Raw genomic sequence first — 21,291 nt, forward strand, 5'->3', positions numbered from 1 at the left:
TTTCTGAACAGCTTCGAGGCGCCTTCCGTAGCGTTGACCAATCAGAGCCAAGGTCGGTATCTCGAGAAAACGGGAGAGGCACGCGCGACTCGACGCGCCAATTGTATTCATTGGCCAAATGTACAATAAGAACCGACTGTAATTGGCTAGACGGCGAAGGTACGCTTTCTCTTCGTTGAATAAAATGATTTTATCTTGTCGTTCATTTTTCAGATACATTTCATAATAATTCAGTTATAACAATTTATCCATTGTAAAGATTTTCGATATATTATATTTTATTATTATATATTTTTTTATTATCGATTGTATTGTTCATGATATTTGTTATATATCGAGCAAGGAAATATATTTATTGAATGTTGTAGAATTGAAATAACAATACCATTAATAATAATAAAATAATAGGTAATTAAGAATTTTATTACGATCGGTTACGTTTCTATATAAATGGAATATTTTCTTGAGAACATGCCTTAATAGTCACGTAGAGTTAAATTCAAATATCGCCGCTAGGTGTAGCTGCTGTAGCTGGACTTTTTCGTTACTGTTAAATACAAGTTAGAGGTACTTACGTCTTATATTCAAAATTTAAGATTATACCTGTTGTGCGTATACATTTTGATTCCCATCTATATGATTACTCTGTTCAATTATATATTGTATTTATCAGGTTTATATGAAGAATGTGTTTAATTATATTTATTTACAATGATACAAAAGATTTAATAATATTTAATATAGTTGAGTCACATATTTTTCTTATTAAAATTAAAAATAATTGAAAAATGTTTAGAACAGATTTGAAGTTTGCTTTTGTTACATATTAATATTATAAAAATTTTAAATATTAAAATTATCATGTTATATAAATATTTACGATATATATATATATAAAATTATTTATTTTTAAGAAATTGTGTTATTTATAAAATTTTTGATTGTATAGGTTAGTTTACGTAATATTAGCCTATCACTTCAAAAACCTTTTATTATAATGATCAAGTACAAATTGAATATCACAGCTTTACCATTTATATCCAGCTGATCCAGCATTTATGACCACTGATAACGTAAAAGATATATGTATCGAGTTTAATAATTATTTATAAAACTGTATGTAACTATTTTCGAAATTATTTAATAAGATATAAAAGCACGCTCATGAGTTACGATTGAAACAATGAAATTATATGAATATAAGAGACAATAATAATAATAATAAGAACAATAAATACAATAGTAATATTTACGAATTAAGTTTTACAATGAGCGAGCGAGCGAGCGCGCGCGTCCATGTGTATATATGAAAATAATACTTTGTAAAATTTATGAGTTTGGAATTATGATAAAATTTTGATAAAAAATGAATTTTAAAAAATTGATTTTATTTTAATAAATAAAAAAAATACTTAAAAAAGAAATAAAGAAAAAAACAAAAAAAGGAAATTTTTTCGAAACTAATTCGTTCGCGCCTTGGGATAGATACATATATATATATAAATATATATATATATATATATGTGTGTGTCGAGTTGCGCACAAATGTAGCACTGAAAGCATTTCAAAGCAATTCTAGGCGGTGTAGAACAGCGAATATGTTCAGTTGGCGTCGCGACGTCACGACTGAAGGGTCGTAGGATTCGTATTTAGAGAAAGGGGGTCTTCGATAACATTTCTCTCGTTTAATTAATACCAAATGAAAAGTTAAAGAGAAACATAAATAAAAGGAAGATAATAATAAGCATCGTAAAAATAACGAAAGATATTGTAATAGAAAGAAATTCGATTAATTCTAAATCATTGAACCAAATAAATTATGGCCAATCGATTCGAGAAAAACACGAGAACGGAGGAGTCATTCTAGAAATACCTATATATAAAAAAAAATTCCTCTTTTTCAAAATGAACAAATATCAAATGTCGACGAGTGTATATATATATATATAGAAAAAATAAAAAAAAAAAAAAAAAAAAAAAAGAAAAGGAAAAAAACAAAAAGAAAATAAAAAGAAAAAAGGACAAATCTAAAGTCTATTTTGTTAGATAGATAAAAAAAAGAAAAAAAAAAGAAGAAGAAGAAAAAGAATAAAAAAAACTTTATCGTTGACGTTACTGAATTTCGTGATACTCCAATCGTGATTTTGTGTTTTGATCTTGTGACATCTCAATATTCCGAGATAAAGGTGTTCTTCTTTCATCAATTTTACTTCAAACGAGGAGAAAAAAAAGAACAATAAGATCGTTTTGTTACAACTAACGAACAAAGTTTATAATTTATTATTTTTAAAGGGATTCTAAAAGAAGAAAGATGAGAATTATACGAATCGTTCATGAAGATAAACCAAAAGGACATACTTACGTTTGACAGTGTGCCAAATCTTCCGGGAAAATTAAAAATTGTTCTTTAATCTCGACGTAGCTCACATATATATATATATATATATATATATATATATATATATATATATATATTTATATATATATCTATATATATATATTTTTCACTCTCTCTTTTTCTCTCACTCTCACTCTCTCTCTCTCCTTCTCTTTCTCTCTCTCTCTTAAACAGGTCGTTAGTCACGTGTTATTCGATTTCATTGAAATAGAAGAGAAGAGTATAATAAAGAATACAAATAAGAAGATATATATATGTATATATATATAATATTTCAAGCATATTTCGATCGATGAAATTTCAACGAAAATTTCGGTTTAAAGACTGTTTATTTACGACATATTCCTTTTACAAAGAATATAAATTGTACATTTAATAAATGATGAACTTTGTTTATCTCGCTTTCGTCATTGGCGAGACATATTTTTGAAAAAGAAAGAAAAAAGAAAAAAAGAAAAAAAGAAAAAAAGAAAGAAGAAGAAAAGAAAAGAAAAAAAAAAAAGAGGAAAGAGTGAAAAGAAAAAAAGTCGAGTGTTATTAAGATAATGTAGATATTTTAAGTTTGATTATGATAATCGATGATAATGTTCCCAAAAATCGTGTAATTATTCTTAATAATTATTAAAAATCTCAAACAGAGCCAATAATAAAAGGGGCTCCGTAATGTGTCCTGGTACGAATATTTTCTTTTATACCATCTAAATTTGTCGTTTCAACGGCTTTCACAGCGTTGTGGTGGTATATTTGTTGTATGAATCTGTTGGGTCATCGACCTACGAACGATCTCTCTCATCGTCGAATAATTTTAGATAACGATAGTGAATTATATATTAGAAAAAAATATATTTGCTGTTGGAAAAAAGTTGGATGAGAGCTTCAAACGAGTCAATGTTATTAGGTATGAATTAATGAAATTTCAAATTATATCTTGGGATTATAAGATTTTTTCAATGAATTTTATTGATAAATTGATCCTTTTTTTTTTTTTTTTTCTTATAAATCGAAACATTCATTAATGATAAATTTCTAATAAAATTCTTATAAGATAGAGTTTATCAATCTCGTCGATTTTACGTATATTTATATATTTACGCTTACACTTCAAATAGTACACGATAATAGACAGATATTATTCTAATGATACAGATAAAAGATATTTGTTATAGTAACGTATGTGGTACTTACGTACTTACGTTCGCTCGTAAAACTGAGCGCGCGTAAAACAATGCATATATATATATAACGTATGTATATATATATATACGTTATATATTATATACTATATATTTATATATTTTATATACTTTATATATATATATATTATATACTATATACTATATATTATATACTATATATTTATATATTATATATGTTATATATATATAAGTTTTAAATGTTGACTTACAAATTTCAGGGAATAACAATAGAATGAATGCGATGAAATTTTTAATTTAATACATTTTAACAAGAAAATAAGAAGGAAACTTACGATTAGAATAAAATTTGTATCATTAAACGAAAATATTGCTGATAGATAAAAATAGATATTGCGGGATAAAAAAAAAAAAAAAAAAAAGGAAAAAGAAAAAAGAAATGTCTAATTCACCCGTTATTAAAAAAGTACCACCAAGACCGAAAATCACTCTACCGATTCCTGGTCAATATGGACGATATCCACAAACACCCGCGGGATATGCATCGACACCTTATAATCAAACACCCGCACCTATTACACCTGTGCCTGTAACACCCGTTTCCGGACAACCACAAGTATTTTATTCCAATAGAGCTAGCGAATTTGTATTTACACAATTTAAAGGAATCAAAGACTTTACAAAATCTGGACTTAGCGTAGGCGAGAGAAGTGTATTTTGGTTATACGAGAAGGTAATATATTAAATATTTCGCAAAAGTTGGAAATTCAGAAAAAAATTATTTTTCCTTTTTGTCAGAAATTATAAATCTTTTGTAGGTTAGCTCCTGGAGTAAACGATGGTTCACCCACATATTTTTAGTAGTTATTGTATTTTTGTATAGTGTAGCCGGAGCAATGATTTTCATTACCATCGAAGGAACGAACGAGGATATATTTCATTTGAATATACGTCAAGAAAGGTAAATTATATGTTAATCGAAAAAAAAAAGCAAAAAAACAAAAAAAGAAAAATAAAAAGAAAAAGAAAGAAAAGAGAAAAAAGAAAACGAACAAACCAAAATTTGAAATTAAAATGAAAGTTTTTTTTCTTTCTGATCTCTCTGAAAAGAACTCCGAAAATATTACTTTTTAATATAACAGATCTAATCTGTATCGATTGGTACGTTTAATTTTTATTTATACTTCTGTACTTTTTTTTTTTTTTTACGTTCGATAATAAAAAATATAAAATATTGCGGGAATTAAAATGTTTAATCATTTACATTGTGAAACGTATAGATCAAATGATAGTCCCAGAAAATGTGGGACAATTAAAGTGTCTATTTTAACGAGAGACAAAGAGAGAGAGAGAGGGAGAGAGAGAGAGAAACAAAAAGAAAAAGAAAAAGGAATAAAAGAGAATAGTATAGTATAGCATGTTGACACATATATATTTATGTTATTTCATTCAAGATCTTTTCTGAATAATGTTTGATAATTGTTCAAACGAATGATTTTTTTCTTTTCTTTTCATTTTTCTTTCTTTTTTTTTTTTTTTTGTTATTCAAATGTAAAATACCCTTCTGTCATGATAATACAAACGGTATATAATTATATGAGATGTTCGATCGTGCGACATTGATAGATTCGATTTGCGCATCGCGATAAAACGATCTCCAAATACGTTTATATCACTAAGACTGTGACAACGAGTTAACTTCGATCGTGAGTTCGTGTAAATGACTATTCCCTACAATTTTATGTTACGATCGATTAACCTCAGAACGAAGGTCACAAGTTAAGCAAGAAACACAAGAATTCGACCCTTTTTACATTATATTTATCTGTAAGAAATTTTCCTTCGCGTGACATGAATATTATAAAGTTTCTACGCACGATATGTATTTACTTAGTTACTTACTTACTTACTTATAATACTTACCGTGGTCCAGCTATAATCTCGCTAACTATAGTTAACCTTTGTTAAATCACGTTTTCATGATTTTATCGATGAAAATATATTAAAAATTCTCGATATTCGACATGTGATCTTTATATTGATATAAATTCATATCGAAGTTTTTTCTTTTATTTTTCTGATTTCTTTTTTTTTCACGTATTTCATTAATAACACGAAGGGATGAGGATGTAGGGGATAGGGGCTGGGGGGAGTGTGGGGAGAGCGGACGAAGTGTAATTCAATTGTATAAACTATAATATTAATATAATACATAGTTTTTCTACAATCTTTAGAAACAAAACGATCGAATTGATCAGGGAACTTTGGGACGACGAAGTATTGGCCTCGGATGTGGAACTTTGGAAGGGAGGAGCCCGAAGGGAACTTATGAAATATGAAGAACACCTTTACGAATTCTACAAACTCGGCGTAATCGACCGTGGCGAAAAAGTGTGGACATTTTGGAATGCCGTTTTTTACTGTGGCACCATTTATACGACCATCGGTGAGTCCTATTAAAAATTTTACGAATACGAATTTTTAACCTAACAATTTTTCTAACGATAATAATAAATAAATAAATAAATAAATATATATATATATATATTTTTTTTCTTTTTCATTTTTTTTTTACATTCAATAACACGATCATCGTTTAATAAATGCGACGTGTTGTTTTAAAAATAAAATACACATATGTTTTGTATTTATACATGTATTAATTTAAAGTTCGCGATATAGTATCGTGCTTGTTTTTTTTCTTTTTTCCTTTGTTTCTTTTTCTTCTTTTTTTTTTTTTTTTTTTTTTTTTTTGTCAAAAAATATCTATCCGATTTGATTGCAATTGTCGTCGTGTCGAATAAAATAATGAAACGGTCGTATATCGTAATCATCGGGAGACATTCTCGAGATCATTTGGAAGATTTGTATCTATCTTTATAGCTGCACTTTAATCCAACACAAGTACGGTGGGAAGGGAAGGGGTAGAGTGCGGGGTTGATTTGTTTAGTCGCTGCCACACTAAATCTCACTCTAGTGAAATATATATAAACGATGGTTAATAGATACTGCGATGAGAAACGTAATTTTGTTACAAGAAACTCCATTTATCTTGAAATAACAATCGGGTATCAATCGCCAGTCTACAAAATGTTAACGCCGCCTTCGATATGAACTTTTCCTCGTTGAATCAGAATATATAAATTATTCTGGAATGTTTATATATTTTTACATTAGTACATATATATATATATATATATATATATATATACGCATGAGATGTATACATATACATATACATACATATATATATATATATATATTTCGAATGCTGAGAGAACATCTTGCCCACGCATACTATTTCGAGTAGTTCATATTACGTAACGAAAAACTAGAAGAGAATTGGAAGAAATAATCAGGGTGGAAAAAAAGAGATCGCACGCGCACGCGGGCGCGCGCTTAGTCTATAATTTTTACTTGACACGTGTTTGAAATTTTCTTACGTTTTATAATAAATATTGTTAAAAAATAAATGATCTCGTTAAAAGACGACGCTTAACAGATGTTACATCTCGTTTAAACAAACAACAACAAAAACAATAATAAAAAATAAGATATAACAAAGAAATCATCAAAATCGTATAACCATCGATGACATACTATGTTCTAATTGTCTTTCGAACAAAGAAGAATATAAAAAAAGAAGAAACAAAATAAGAACGTTCAAACGTGAAAAAAAAGAAATAAAAAATAGATCATTCGATTTACATGTACAAAATAGCTGTTTCATTTAATTATTTATTTATGTATGTATGTATGTATGTATGTATGTATGTATGTTCATATATATATATATATATATATATACACATGTCGATGGTTATCTTTCCTAAAAAAAAAAAGAATCGGGTCAGATTACTCGGTCACAACCGAGCATTCAAGCATATATTTGGTCATCTTCCAAAAAAGATGTGACCTCTCTTTATTTGTATATATCTTGGAAGTGTCTTTAGCAAGTCATCTTTTTGAGGAGAAAGAGCAGAGACAAGGATAGACAGAAAGAGAGGGAGAGAGAGAGAGAGAGAGTCAGCGACATTTTATACAACTATTTCGAGATACGGCGCCATCATTTTCACATTCTTGATGTCTATTTTAAATAGATATTACGACGAAGTATAATAATATGTCACAATGTACATACCTAGATACATTAAAAGTTCGAAAGTATAATAATTTTTATCATGATCAATAGAAAATCTTAAATTAAATCTTTATAGATTTGTTTTGTCTTTTACGATGTGAAACGTAATGTGACGATAAAGATACTTTTAATAACAAAAAGAAATATTCCTGAAAATTTCTCATGCACTATGTTATATGAAAATTATTGAGAATTCAATTACATAGTATTATAAAAAAAGAAAAGCTCGGAATATCAATAATTTCTATACCTCCATTTATAATGAAAGAATAAGAAGTAAATTCTACTACTTTAATTATAGTTAAAGAAAGTAAAGAGAGATAGAGAGAAGATTAATATTAAAATAATAGCTCTAAAAGTGAATATCATGTCGGCTTTTGTGAAAAGAAGATATTGTTTAGTGATATTACGCTAGAAAAAAAGAAATATATATATATATATATTGGTATTGATATTGATATTGATTTATATTGATATTAACTAATAATTATATAAGTAATAATATATATTGATGTTAAGTAATAATATTATTAAGTAGACACACACGCACACGCACACACATATACATATACATATACATATACATATACATATACATATACATATACATATACATATACATATACATATACATATACATATACATATACATATACATATACATATACATATACATATACATATACATATACATATACATATACATATACATATACATATACATATATATATGATGATAATGATGATGTGTGAATATGTATGAATGATATATATATTGATATTAAGTAATATAGCAATTAGTAATGATAACGGTAATATAAAAAATATAATAGCAAGTCGCCCCTAAAAAGACCATAAGAAGATGACGGAAGAAGAATAGGTAGTGTTAAGTTTTAGGTGTAAGTTATCGGAAATTAGGGGGGAAAAGATGATAGCACGTGGCGCCGGCGCGGTTCGTCTATCCGGTCGAAATGCCGCTACGTAAAATGAGTTGCGGTACATACAGGCGCGGCATCGCGACGCCAAAAGAGAGAGAGAGAGAGAGAGAGAGAGAGAGAGAGAGAGAGAGAGAGAGAGAGAGGGAGAGAGAGAGAGAGAGAGAGAGAGAGAATCGGAGAACACGGTTGTGCGTCAATTGCGCCAATTCGAGCGTCGCTCGATAAACTGACGAGAACGACAACGGCAACGACGACGACGAGGAGTTAACGTGCTGCGTCAAAAGTAACATCGTTTTCTTCTACCTAGCTAGCATTAGCACTAGCGTTTTCTCCGAGCTTTCGCTCGTATTACCAGTGGTGGTGCTGGTTGTGGTGGGAGCAACCTCCGTTTTATTTCTGTCTTTCGCTCTACGTGCACGTAACAAATAGAAAGAAACTAAAGATACAAGGAGACTGGTTAAAATCGCGATCTCATTTTCTTTTTAATCTTTTCTTATTAATCCTTAACTTCTATTCCATTTTTTATTTCATTCCATTTTCCAAATTCTTTATATTTTTCTATCTGTCTAAGGATTTTCCTTTCTTACCCGCCTCCCTATCTCTCTATCTGCCCTCTTTCCTTCTCCCCCTCTACCCTGATCTGTTAATATCAATCACGTGTCTTTCCACAAGAGGCACACACAGTTACGAGATTTCTCATCGTTGACGAGTTGTCGACGATGGAGGATAGTTACACGGTCCACCGACGTCGCAAGGCAGCGGCAAAGAGACGCGAAAAAACACCGGAACCCTCGTCGAGAAGTCAACTCGTAGAGACATCCGAGGATGAGGAAGAGATTAGGAGAGCGAGAATGGAGAAGATGGCTGAGGATACCGAACGTATGGAAGAGATGGAAAAGGAGAGAAAGGTGAAAGGTCAGGAGAAAGACGGGCGATTAAACGAGGAACAAGATCAGAAGGAAGGAACGCATGAAAGAAAGAAAACTACGAACGGTAAAAAGAATGCTATACAACTTGAGGATGTTGCTCGTCGAGATATGATTTCTTCGCAAGCAACAACAAGTCTTATTAATCGTTCACGTGAAATCGATAACGATAACAACGTAGAACGGAATCTACAACAGGATATTAAGGTTCCGAGTAAAATGGTGGAAGAGGAGGCGGAGGAGGAGGATATTGGAAAAAAGGAAACTCTGAGGATAAGGGAAGATGAAAGCGAACTTATCGACACGAGGAAAGTTGAAAAACGAACGAAAAAAAGATCGAAGGATCGTACGATCGAAAGACATCCTCGGTCAACGGATTCTAGTGAGGAAAAGAGCGAGACTAGCCCAAGTAGATTAAAGTCCTCCGAAATTGTCAGACCAAGAACGAGAAAATCCACTGGTAGAGCTCGAATGAACGAGGGCGATAAGTCTGTTCGTGAGAAACATTCGTTCGATACGAAAATTCGCCCTAAGGATAAACCTGAGAAAAAATCTTTACAACAACCCCCTGACCCCAATGAAAGTATTACAGAGGGAGCGACGATGAAGAAAAGCGAAAGCTTCCCACCCAGATCCTTGGAACGACAACCAGTTGTAAAGAGATCAGCGACAGATGTTAAAAAACAAGTGATACCATTGAGTAACGATAGTTTAATAGAGGATTTTGCGAAAGCACAGCGCGAATATTTATTGAGAGAACGTAGCATTTTGGATCCTGATTTACCAGAGGACTATCAGGAAGCTAATGAAATAATGGCTATGAGAAGGCGAAAAATTGGTATGATTCATAGCGAAAGCGAACATCAAGAGATTATTAATTTGGTGAAAAATGAGCCGGTAGATTCGTTGAAAAGCTCTTGGTACTCTCGATTCACATTGTTTTCATTCTTTATGAAAAAGAAAAAAACTGATAGTTCTGAGATAGAGAAAGAACGCGAGGATATGCCGAAAAATGAATCAATCGAAGAAATAACAAATTCTGAGAAGGAACGTACCGATATACAAGAAAAAGTTACTTTCTTGGATTTCCTTCGTGCGCTAAAGGACATCGCATCCGAATTAAAGGCTTTCATGACTCAAAATCCAATAGAAATGAGGATAATAAGAAAAATGAGAAATCGTTGTATAGCCCAATTAATTTTGATCATGATATATTGCGGTCTTGGTGCTTTTGTTTTTCGATTTACCGAAGGTGCATTCGAGACCTTTTACAAGTGCGGCGTAAAGAGAGTAAAGAGAGACTTTTTGGACAGCCTATGGAATTATAGTCACAATCTTAGAGAAGACGATTGGAAGAGCCTGGCGCGAAGAAAGTTAATGGAGTTTGAGGAACAATTACATACCGCACATGAGGCAGGTGTACACACGTATAGTGGACAAAGAAGTTGGACCTTCTTGAATGCCGTCGTATATTGTCTCACTGTGATCACTACTATCGGTGAGAAGATATTGATCTGATCAACGAAAAGAACGTTCTGTTGAATATCAAAAATTTTCCGATTCATAATTGTACAAGATATGTAATGTTTCTCGATTAATATCGAATTAAAGTATTTCTAGATTTTATAATAATACGAAGTCAAAATGAATCGTCAATGAACTATCACCATTACGATAAATTAATAAGCATTTAATTAAATAAATTCACCAACTTACAGGATTATTTCGTTTACAATGAAGACAAATAGATGATATATATATATTATATATATAAGATCTATTTCGATACGATCGAATTCATAAAAAATGTTTCTATCTCTCGTCAAGCGTTATCTAATGATATATTAATTAACAAAAACACATTTTTATTTCTTTAGGATATGGTCATATCTCACCGAGCACTACAACCGGAAGAGCCATCACGATTGTTTACGCTATATTTGGTATTCCGATGTTTCTTATCTTATTGGCAGACTTTGGCAAATTATTTACACGCGGTATCAAGTTCCTTTGGGCATTCGTAAGAAGGCTCTATTACACTGGAAGTTGTCGAAAAGTTCGTGGAACTGTGCCTGTACAGGTGAATCAATATAATTTGTTTAATTATACAAAGAAAAGATATATAAGCATGATCTTTCAGTTTTAATCGATTATTTGTTATCCATGAAAATTATTCGTTATATCACAAAACATATAGCTTATAATAGATATTATAGTTATATAAATTTATATCTTTATTATTGTAATATTATTTTTTTCTATAGTTATTAATAATGTCAACAATATTTATGTCAATTAATTATATTAGGTATGATATACGTTCTACGAATATCTCTCACTATTTCATTTAATTCTTATATTAATAATATTTCCACGAATTTATATTTCGATAAAAATTTATTATTAAAGGAAGTTATGAAAGGCGTCCAACTGGTATACGATCTCGCGACATTTAGAAGACCATCCCAAATGAACCCGGAAGATATAGAAGAGATTCAAAAGCAACAAAATCAACAGGCCGTATTAAATATAGATGGAAATGCACCAGACACACCGGGAACACCGGCTATGTCAACGTTCGCAATAGATGATGAATTTAATCTTCCGATATCAGTGGCAATATTCATTCTTCTTGGATATATCTTCATAGGTGCTACGCTTTATAATGCGTGGGAGCAATGGGGTTTCTTCGAGAGTTTCTATTTTGTTTTCATTTCAATGAGCACTATCGGTTTCGGCGATTACGTGCCAAAGGTAATCATGATCTATCTTTATAAATTATAAAATAAATTAAAACTATATAATATGACATAATACAACATACGTATACAACACATACATACATACATACATACATACACACACACACGCGCGGGCGCGCGCACACACACACACACACAGATTTATAATACATATTTTTGTAAACAAAATGAGCATGGAAGAATTGATAATCTCTATATTTCTATCCATTATTAATTTCTATAATAAGAAATTATATATGTTATATATATGATTGAGTCTATACCATATAATGATTCCTATAAATTCCGAATGGTATGGCACTATAGAAAAAAACAAAGCCTGCATATCCGGCTTAATTTGCTTACTAGCATTCTAATTTTCACGTGAATGACATGAATGCATATCGTTTTTCCTTTAAAAATAATTCTCGCGTTGCTAATTTTAAATTATGGAATTAATTTCATTTCTGCTTTTATTTTTCACGGTGGCGTTCAGATGGTAAGATTTAAAATGAAAAAAAAAAAAAAAAAAAAAAAAAAAAAAAAAAAAAAAAAAAAAAAGAAATTAAAATGAACAAGCGTATGCTTCACTCCTATAATTGCCATAATTGCACTCATTTATCGCACATGCTTTTCCCAATAGTCACACATAGAGCACTGTTTCATTCAATTTATATCGAAATTAATCTACAATAAATTATAATTATTATGTTGATTTGATTAAATATTAACAAATTTATTGATTGATTTAGCATCCCATGTATATGATGTGTTCGATAATATACCTGGTATTTGGTCTGGCTCTAACTTCGATGTGCATCAACGTAGTACAGGTAAATATCATAAATAATATTTATTATCTATTTCTACTTGGTCCAATGACATTATATATATATATATATATATATATATATATATATATATATTTATTTATTTAAATATCGTCCTCATATGTCACAGGTGATGCTGTCGGATTCATTCAAACAGGCAAGCCAAAAAATTGGTGCCACGATCGGCTTTGAAATTGCGGATGACGATGGATCGGTGAAACCTGCTCCACCACCACCAGTTGAAGTGGCAGACATTCATACATCTATAAAAGATTCTGAAAGTGTTGAAAAGATAGCACCTAAAGCGAAACAAGAGGATGTAGATCTATAAGTTATAAAAATACTTGTAGATATGATTATTGGAAGAAAACATTTAATTGATCTTACGTTCTTTCAAAAGAGCTTTAAGTGCGTATTCCAATTTTGAAAAATTATAATCCTCTGCTTGCTTGATCAGATGGACTTTCGGCTTTTATTATCACAACAAATATATATATGTATTATGAGTGCATGCACATATATATATATATATATATATATATATATATATATGCATGCGTGATAAAGGGATATTTATATATGAAACAGAAAGATATATTCGCTTTCTTCTTTGAAATAATCCACTTTTTTATCGAGTAAAAAAAAGTGAGAGAGAGAGAGAGAGAAAGAAAGAGAAACAAAAGAAATGAAAAACACTTCTGCACAATGAGAGCGGCCTTATCGTTGTCGTCGTCGTCGTCTACGTCGTTCTTTCGCTTAATTAATTTATAAGAAAAAAATGATCAGAAGAGCTTGTCCTTTGGGATATCCTTCGAACAATCGCGAACGTATATGTAGACCGCTTTACGCTGTCACATTTATTCATTTCAAAATTGATAAAGAAATCGATGTATCATTGAAAAGATTGTCATTGTCTTGTCAATGATTTGTGATACAGATAGTATAATTTTAGGATAACATCGATCGTCTTATATAATAATAATAATATATTATTTTCTCATGATTATGTGAAAAAGCAGACTGAGAATATTATTTTTTAAATGCTAATCATTTATTTTATTTTACGGTTTGTTCCTCATATTTTAATATCTATTGACAATAAATATAAACACATGAAAATATATATTCCACCTTTTTTTTTTTTACAATTTCTCTTTTAAACAATTTACACAATGATCTTTACATTTTCTTAATCATATACAATTTGTATTTCTTGCTTCTTATTACTCCATACAGATTAATACTAATAATATTCTTTACTATTTCATTAATACTAATTAATATTCTTTACTATTTCATTTTTTACCGATTATTGTGATTTCAAGAACAGAAAATAATAATTTGACACAAGTAATATCTGCTTTCGTACATAATATTTAAAAATTCACTTATCTAATATGCAATGTAAATTATCAATCATATTTGCAAGAGAGGTACTATTTCTTCTATCGAGAACCACGTCCATTATTAACATAACATAGATAAATTGTAGCATAGATAAATTATATGTGAATTGTTTTTCAAATATTTTATTAATAATATTGCATATTATAATTCCAATGGGGTTAGATGAACATCGACACGATGACTTTATCTTTAATATATAATAATATTGCATTCATTATATACCTATATGTGTATGTATATATATAAATATATATATATATATATATATATATAAATATATATATATATATATATATATATATATATATTACTAGTTCTGACTGATTATATTATGTATTTTTTAATGATATTTTCGTTTGTCGCTTGTAAAGTCTAATTTTTAGATTACTAGTAATTTATTGTTTGGTTACGATTTTATTCCTTCTATTTCTATTTTCTATATTTGCATGCAAGATTAAGATATTATCTCAAAGCATCGAATTTAAGCTGTAAAGGTCTAATCATTTTTGTGCGAAATTATATAAAATAAATATAAATAGAACAACGTAGCCATTTTTCACTACAAGAAAAAAAAAGAGAATCGTGCCTTTTTAAAAATCAACTGTATTAGCTACTTACTATATTATCTAATTCCTATGACACAAGATCCCATTTGTAAAAGTTAGTATGCGATTTATAAAAAAAAATGTCGAACAATTAAATATCGAATGCCTATTTTTCTCTTTATATTTTAAACAATAAATAACTTTTATGTGCGTGTAAAACAATTTGTTGTAGTTTACTTTCTTCTTTCTATTTTTATATTTTTTTTTTTTTATATTTAATTATTCAATTAAAGATTAATTAAACAACATTTTGAATAAACAATTAGTAACATTTACAATAAACATTTGTTTCATGCTATTCAAAATTTATCATGATATTTTCTTCATTGTAACTATATTAGATCATTTTGAATAATTAAAAATTAATTTTTGTAATGTCTCTTAATTTCTGTGATAATAAATTACGCTTCCATCTTTTTTCTTACGTTCAAAGATATGATTGGACGACATTCTTTAATTCCGACATACAAATATATGAAATTCACTATAGAATATAAAATACATATATAAAAAAAATTATAATCGTTAATTCTATTATAGGATACATGTTTATTTATGTAAATACATATGTATATATATATTAAATATCAATCGATATTAAAATTACTTGTGAATATATATGATTAATAATAAAATTGTTTTCATTTCGTTCGCGCTTCGTTTACGTTCATTAAGAAAACAATATGGCTACGTTAGAATTCAAAATGGCCGAAGGATGACAACACAGTGCTGTCAATTGAAGGAAAGATTGAATGTTACTACGAATTTGGAGGGAAAATGTCTCATATTCAGTATGTTGATGAGCTGGTCAAGGAGTATTTATTATTTCGAGGATTTAGTCAAACTCTGAAAGCCTTCGACAACGATTTAAAGACCGAGAAAGAAAAAGGTTTCAGGGTGAGAACATCGCAATATAAGATATGAAGAAAATAAAGAGTGCAACAACATTTACTTTGTATGCAGCATTATTGAAAAAAGATGTTTATATATTTATTTGTTTGACATATATAGGATTCATTATTTAATATACGATTGATTTATAATCATTTATATCACTTTAATCAATCAGATTTTAAATGTAGCTTCAAAACAATCATTTTCAATACATAACCCCTTCGTTACTTTTTCAATTTACGTTAAAAGAAATTTTTTATGATTAATGTGAATGCAAGTTTAATAACTTTTTATTGATCATTCATTTCTTTTTTTTTCACTAGGTTGATAAAATTGTTGATCAATTGATGCAATACATATATACATATGATTTATTATCTTTGAGAGAATTATGGGGTCATTTAGATATTAGAATGTTTTCCCGTTTGGAAAATCATTTTACTCCGGCTATAAAAAAATTAGAGAATGCTGTTTTAAAAATGTATCTAGTAAATGCAGCTGTAAATAATAAGCAAGATCGTATTCAAGAATTTTTTACTAAAATGGCACCGGAATTACAAGGACATTCTGAATGGAAAGAATGGTTTGGTATGATATATTTTAGTTATGAAATATACAAAATATATATATTTTCTTTTAATTATAATCTCGCAACATTATCATTTGTAAAAAAGAAAATCCTGAAGATAATCCAACATAATGAATATACAAAATATATATATATATTTTTTCTTTTAATTATAATCTCGCAGCATTACCATTTGTAAAAAATCCTGAAGATAATCCAACATATTCGGTGCATTTTACCAGACAATGGCAAGATACTATGTTGGTTTCTTTACATAATTTTCTTGCAACTATTTTTCAAGTAGGTAAATTTCAAGTTTTAATTATAAATATGAAATGGATTAACATAATGAAATGTTATATCTCCAATGAACTAAACTTTTACAGTGTATGCCACAACCAACATTATTAACAATAGATGAAGATACGAATAAGTTGAAACGTTTACAAGAGGAGAATGAAGCCCTGAGACAAAAATTAAATGAACCTATTAAAATAGAAACAATCGCTGATGTAAATCCAGGACCAGTACCACAGTATCCACCAATTATGGATGACTTTTATATCATTGCTCAGTATGTATTGTACTTCTATATAACGTATTAAATAATTAAATTATACATCTACATTATTTTTTGTTTAGGGAATCTCCTTTAATGGAAAATCCTAAAACATTGAGAAGTTTAATAAAGAATATAGGCGGTGGTTCAAGTCCAATTTTAAGTAGAAAATCTGCAACAAATATTAAGAAACATACAGAATCTGATATAGCATCTACAAAAAGGACAAACACTAAAGGAAGATTGAATTCAGTTGCAAAAACTGAAGCAGTTGCTAAAAGAAGTATGAGTTGTGATTCTCGATTAACAAGTACTAGAAAAAGAGATTCATCTATTGATACTACTGTCGACAGAAAAACAAAAGAAAAGATTGAGTCAACTTATATTCTTTTAAGTCAGGTTAATTAATGTTCATAAACATTAAACAATTTATTTTAAGACACGAATCATAATTATTACAAATGCCTTATGAACAAATTTTTCAGGAGGAATATACAGAACATAAAACATCTATTATTCAATGTAAAAGCAATGCAAGTGGTTCATATGTAGCAACGGGTGATGCTGATGGCGTTATCAAAGTATGGACACCAATTCCATCACCAAAGTATATATTTCTCGTATATTCGTTTATAATATAAATTTTACGATATATTAAAATTCATAAAATCGTTTATATTTTTTTTCTTTTTTTTTTTTTTTCTTTTTTTTTTTTTTTTTTTTTTCTTTGAATTTCTTTATTAGAACTGTTATGACATTTAATTCACCTATGACAAACGCAAATAAGGCTATAACTGCATTAGATTGGATATCAAAAAATGAACGTTTCTTTTTACATGGCGACAATAACGGACTAATTCAATTACACGAAACGCGTGATTGTAAAACACTTTGGGAAATACAACATGAAGGATCACGGATTATTACTTTACTTTGTAATCCAACCGATTCTACATTTGTATGCTCAGTATCAGATCCTACAGAAAGCAAATTACTTTTATATGACATAAAATCGACGAAATTAGAAAGAATTTTACCTACAGAACAAAATGTAGTTGCTTTATGTTCTGCATTTAATCACAATGGTCAACTGCTTATCACAGGAATGTCAAACGGCAATATACTGATACATGATTTGAGGCGAAATGAAATAATAGATAATCTTGGTTCTCATTCGAGTCCTGTAATTGATATAGAATTGATAAATGATTTCACAAATATTTGTGCTCGAAGTGAAGATGGGAAATTATGCCAAAGAAGCTTAAACCACTCAGGAAAAATCTTGTGGGAAACTAAAATTAAAATTGAAAAAACTGCTTTCCATGGGAAATTATTTACATTTGATCAGAGTGGAAATTATATGTTACTTTGTACACAAAGTGGAGGTAACATATATAAAGTAAGCAAAAAAAAACCATACGAACTATTGTACTTATTATAGATATGAATATATAAATTTTGGATTTCTAAAAATATTGTATGTGTAGATGCCCCCTGGTATGCAAACAAAAGTTTTAGAACTTGGTGGACATAAAGGAACATTATGTTGTGATTGGTCCAGTGCTAATCAATCTGGAACATGTATTACTGGTGGTGCAGAAGGAAAAGCCAGGGTATCAACACTACTATCCCCATGATACAGAAATAAAATTAGTATATGCGTGAATTCATGAATGGAGAAATCAGTCATTAAAAAGAAAGTTAGCAAAATAGAGCAATTATGTAGATATTAATTTTGTTGGTATGTAATTATATTATCTATTAATTTTTAATCTAGTTTTAGAATGGAATATACAAATAATATATATATTATAATATATCATAAATGTGTAGTAATATTAGTAGGAAATCGATTATTTCATAAAAAGTACAATGAATGCCAATGTATCATTTTTTTAATGTAATATTAATATTATTTTATTTTTTAAAAATAATTAATAGATTACTAAGTTGTAAAATTTATAAAAAATGACATTAATGCGAAAATGTGAAATGTGATCTTATATAGGTTTACTATCTGGGAAAAAAAAAAAAAAAAAAACAATATGTACAGAAAACAAAAGTCAAAGTCAATAAATACAAGTCAATTTTAATACAAATATTATCTACTAATGTCATTTCTTTATTGTAAAATATTATGGCTTTTATTGTAAAAAAGAATACATAATAATTTTCTAAAAATCTTACCTCACTTATAGTATAAGTTTAACAAGAAAGGAATTTCAAATGAGGTGGACGTACTGACCAACGATTAAATGGTCCTGTTATATCTAACTGTGGTGACCAGAATCGTCTAAGAGCTTCAGTTATTTCAGCTGGAGTTATTGGTTTAGTTGCAGCACCCTAAAAATATATATGGTTTCAAATATTTTATATGTTCTTACATGCATATATATAATAATCATTTTTAAAAACTTATAAATTAATTATATATCACAAACCTTTCCATGATAATACGGCTTATATGTATATGGATTAACATAACTTAGTTTAAGACGATCTATGGCATCTCCATATATTTTGGTTTGATCTTGGCGCACTAAGAAAACAAGATCAATAATTTGTGCAACTGTTTCATATGCTAAATATCCTAAAATCACATAACCTTCCTTGGATATTGTGATGTTACCTACAAATTTTACCAATTGTATTAAGATATAATTGTATTATATATTTATATTTTTTAATGCGTTAATATTACGGAGAAAAATTACCATCTGTACAAATCCAGTCACTAAATTTATGACGATTCTTATTTGCAAACGATGCATTACGCGCATTACTAAATTTAATGTAACGTGCTTCATCCATTGAACGTGTAATCATCTCAGCACGAATGCATCTGTTTAATTTTATTTCATCTATAACAGATTTATTTTCAAAAAGTTCTCCAGTATTGTCAATGGTACTAAGAAATTCATGATATGGACCCTTTGGTTTATTATTTTGTAATTGTTCATTATCTACTATATCCTCTGGATCATCACTTTTCAAAACTTTATTGACAGAAGCTTTGAACTGTTTCAATTCTACAAGATATCAAAAAATTTCAATTAAGTAACATTTAAATTATCATGTATAAATAATTATTATAATATACCTAAATATTTAAGCAATCGTTGTAGCTTAATTTTATCTTTACGTAACAAAAACATAAAATCTTCCGCTGTTACAATATTAGATTTTTTCAATATTCCTCGCCTTTCAGCAACTTCACATGCTTTTTTAACAATTCCTCTCATTTGATGCAATACAATATCTTCTATTATTTTTGCGGATTCTATTAATGGTTCACTACAATCACCAAATCCATGCATCATTTGTCGAATTTCTATAATTATAAAATAATATATATTAACTGCAATTTTAGAAATAAAATATATCATTCTATTCTTAACAATTGATAAAGAGAATAGTTATTTAAAAATTTGAATCTATTTAACCTATAATGGTAGAAATGCACACCAGCTATATAATTGGTTGATTCATTTTTATAATACTGAGGATCATTTACAGATTTAGAATTAGATGCTTCTGTCATTATTAAAATAATGGCAGAAATAATTTAATAAACAATCTTTAATGAGATTAAAAAAAACAAACACATAACACATAACATGACTTAGAGAGATATGAATTTATGGTAAATGTTTACGCTGTCGCCAGGAGGTCTCAAAGATATTTAACAACATGGAAAAAGCTTATAATGCCATCTATAAAAAATTCATAGAAACTACATTACAATTAGACTTAAGATCTGATTAAGGCTGTTAATCGGATTTCGCTCTCAGAATATTTAATTTTAGCAAAAGGAAAGAATAAAATAACAATAAATAAAATCAATAAAAATAAGTAATAATAATAAAAATAAATAAGAATAAGTAAGAATAATAAAGAAGAGAAAATTTTTCAATACGTTTTCCTACAAAATACTTTTAGTATTCTACTATATCTAATCTATTTATTTACTGAAATATAATTAATTATGTAAAATTCAAGTATTTTAATGTTTAGTTAGAAATAGAGGCAAAAAATTTTCGAAACCCAATAAAATATCCAGCCTTTCACTCGGTAGTACTTGCGTTAAATGATCTAGATATGATATATCGTAAGATTTCGATACATCATAA

At 28.7% G+C, this 21,291-nt stretch overlaps 3 protein-coding genes across 11 annotated transcripts; 2 read left to right on the forward strand and 1 right to left on the reverse strand.

Annotated features, from left to right (window-relative positions):
• The first annotated feature begins 1,992 nt into the window (after positions 1 to 1,992).
• LOC118447348 (uncharacterized) lies at positions 1,993 to 14,758 on the forward strand. 8 transcript variants are annotated; one of them, XM_085663026.1, is made up of 10 exons: positions 1,993 to 2,186; positions 3,037 to 3,296; positions 4,020 to 4,285; positions 4,371 to 4,513; positions 5,787 to 5,998; positions 9,304 to 11,055; positions 11,435 to 11,637; positions 11,967 to 12,311; positions 13,051 to 13,131; positions 13,259 to 14,758. In XM_085663026.1, exons 2-10 carry the CDS (start codon positions 3,266 to 3,268, stop codon positions 13,457 to 13,459), a joined length of 3,234 nt encoding a protein of 1,077 aa, XP_085519152.1. In that variant the 5' UTR covers positions 1,993 to 2,186; positions 3,037 to 3,265; the 3' UTR covers positions 13,460 to 14,758. The 8 variants fall into 8 exon arrangements, with proteins under 8 accessions (XP_085519152.1, XP_035735090.2, XP_085519151.1 ...); XM_035879197.2 differs by lacking the exon at positions 1,993 to 2,186 and having other exon boundaries at positions 2,550 to 3,296; positions 3,813 to 4,285; XM_085663025.1 differs by lacking the exon at positions 1,993 to 2,186 and having other exon boundaries at positions 2,556 to 3,296.
• Positions 14,759 to 15,905: 1,147 nt separating this feature from the next.
• Positions 15,906 to 19,205, forward strand: LOC118447367 (WD repeat-containing protein 91). Its single transcript, XM_035879242.2, has 8 exons — positions 15,906 to 16,037; positions 16,358 to 16,622; positions 16,787 to 16,902; positions 16,989 to 17,176; positions 17,245 to 17,560; positions 17,647 to 17,768; positions 17,906 to 18,560; positions 18,649 to 19,205. The coding sequence occupies exons 1-8, from the start codon at positions 15,918 to 15,920 to the stop codon at positions 18,796 to 18,798; spliced, it is 1,932 nt and encodes a 643-aa protein (XP_035735135.1). The 5' UTR covers positions 15,906 to 15,917; the 3' UTR covers positions 18,799 to 19,205.
• On the reverse strand, positions 17,174 to 20,824 carry Spt3 (Transcription initiation protein Spt3). 2 transcript variants are annotated; one of them, XM_035879277.2, is made up of 6 exons: positions 20,627 to 20,824; positions 20,262 to 20,492; positions 19,876 to 20,190; positions 19,603 to 19,790; positions 19,349 to 19,504; positions 17,174 to 17,333 (listed from the first exon to the last, which is right to left on the reverse strand). In XM_035879277.2, the coding sequence occupies exons 1-5, from the start codon at positions 20,700 to 20,702 to the stop codon at positions 19,367 to 19,369; spliced, it is 948 nt and encodes a 315-aa protein (XP_035735170.1). In that variant the 5' UTR covers positions 20,703 to 20,824; the 3' UTR covers positions 17,174 to 17,333; positions 19,349 to 19,366. The 2 variants fall into 2 exon arrangements, with proteins under 2 accessions (XP_035735170.1, XP_035735171.1); XM_035879278.2 differs by having other exon boundaries at positions 20,605 to 20,769.
• Positions 20,825 to 21,291: the final 467 nt, after the last annotated feature.

The sequence above is a fragment of the Vespa mandarinia genome, chromosome 20 (genome assembly GCF_050613455.1).
Source record: "Vespa mandarinia isolate Hongniang chromosome 20, ASM5061345v1, whole genome shotgun sequence".
Taxonomy (NCBI): Eukaryota; Metazoa; Arthropoda; class Insecta; order Hymenoptera; family Vespidae; genus Vespa; species Vespa mandarinia.

Excerpts from the sequence above, each read along its gene's own strand:
- LOC118447348 (XM_085663026.1), top strand. The coding sequence starts at position 3,266 with ATGAGAGCTTCAAACGAGTCAATGTTATTAG. Across the intron at positions 3,297-4,019 it reads AAACGAGTCAATGTTATTAG|TACCACCAAGACCGAAAATC; the intron begins GTATGAATTAAT and ends TTATTAAAAAAG. Across the intron at positions 4,286-4,370 it reads TATTTTGGTTATACGAGAAG|GTTAGCTCCTGGAGTAAACG; the intron begins GTAATATATTAA and ends AATCTTTTGTAG.
- LOC118447367 (XM_035879242.2), top strand. The coding sequence starts at position 15,918 with ATGTCTCATATTCAGTATGTTGATGAGCTGGTCAAGGAGTATTTATTA. Across the intron at positions 17,177-17,244 it reads GACTTTTATATCATTGCTCA|GGAATCTCCTTTAATGGAAA; the intron begins GTATGTATTGTA and ends TTTTTTGTTTAG. Across the intron at positions 18,561-18,648 it reads GTGGAGGTAACATATATAAA|ATGCCCCCTGGTATGCAAAC; the intron begins GTAAGCAAAAAA and ends TTGTATGTGTAG.
- Spt3 (XM_035879277.2), bottom strand. The coding sequence starts at position 20,702 with ATGACAGAAGCATCTAATTCTAAATCTGTAAATGATCCTCAGTATTAT. Across the intron at positions 20,493-20,626 it reads ATCAACCAATTATATAGCTG|AAATTCGACAAATGATGCAT; the intron begins GTGTGCATTTCT and ends TTATAATTATAG. Across the intron at positions 20,191-20,261 it reads ACGATTGCTTAAATATTTAG|AATTGAAACAGTTCAAAGCT; the intron begins GTATATTATAAT and ends GATATCTTGTAG.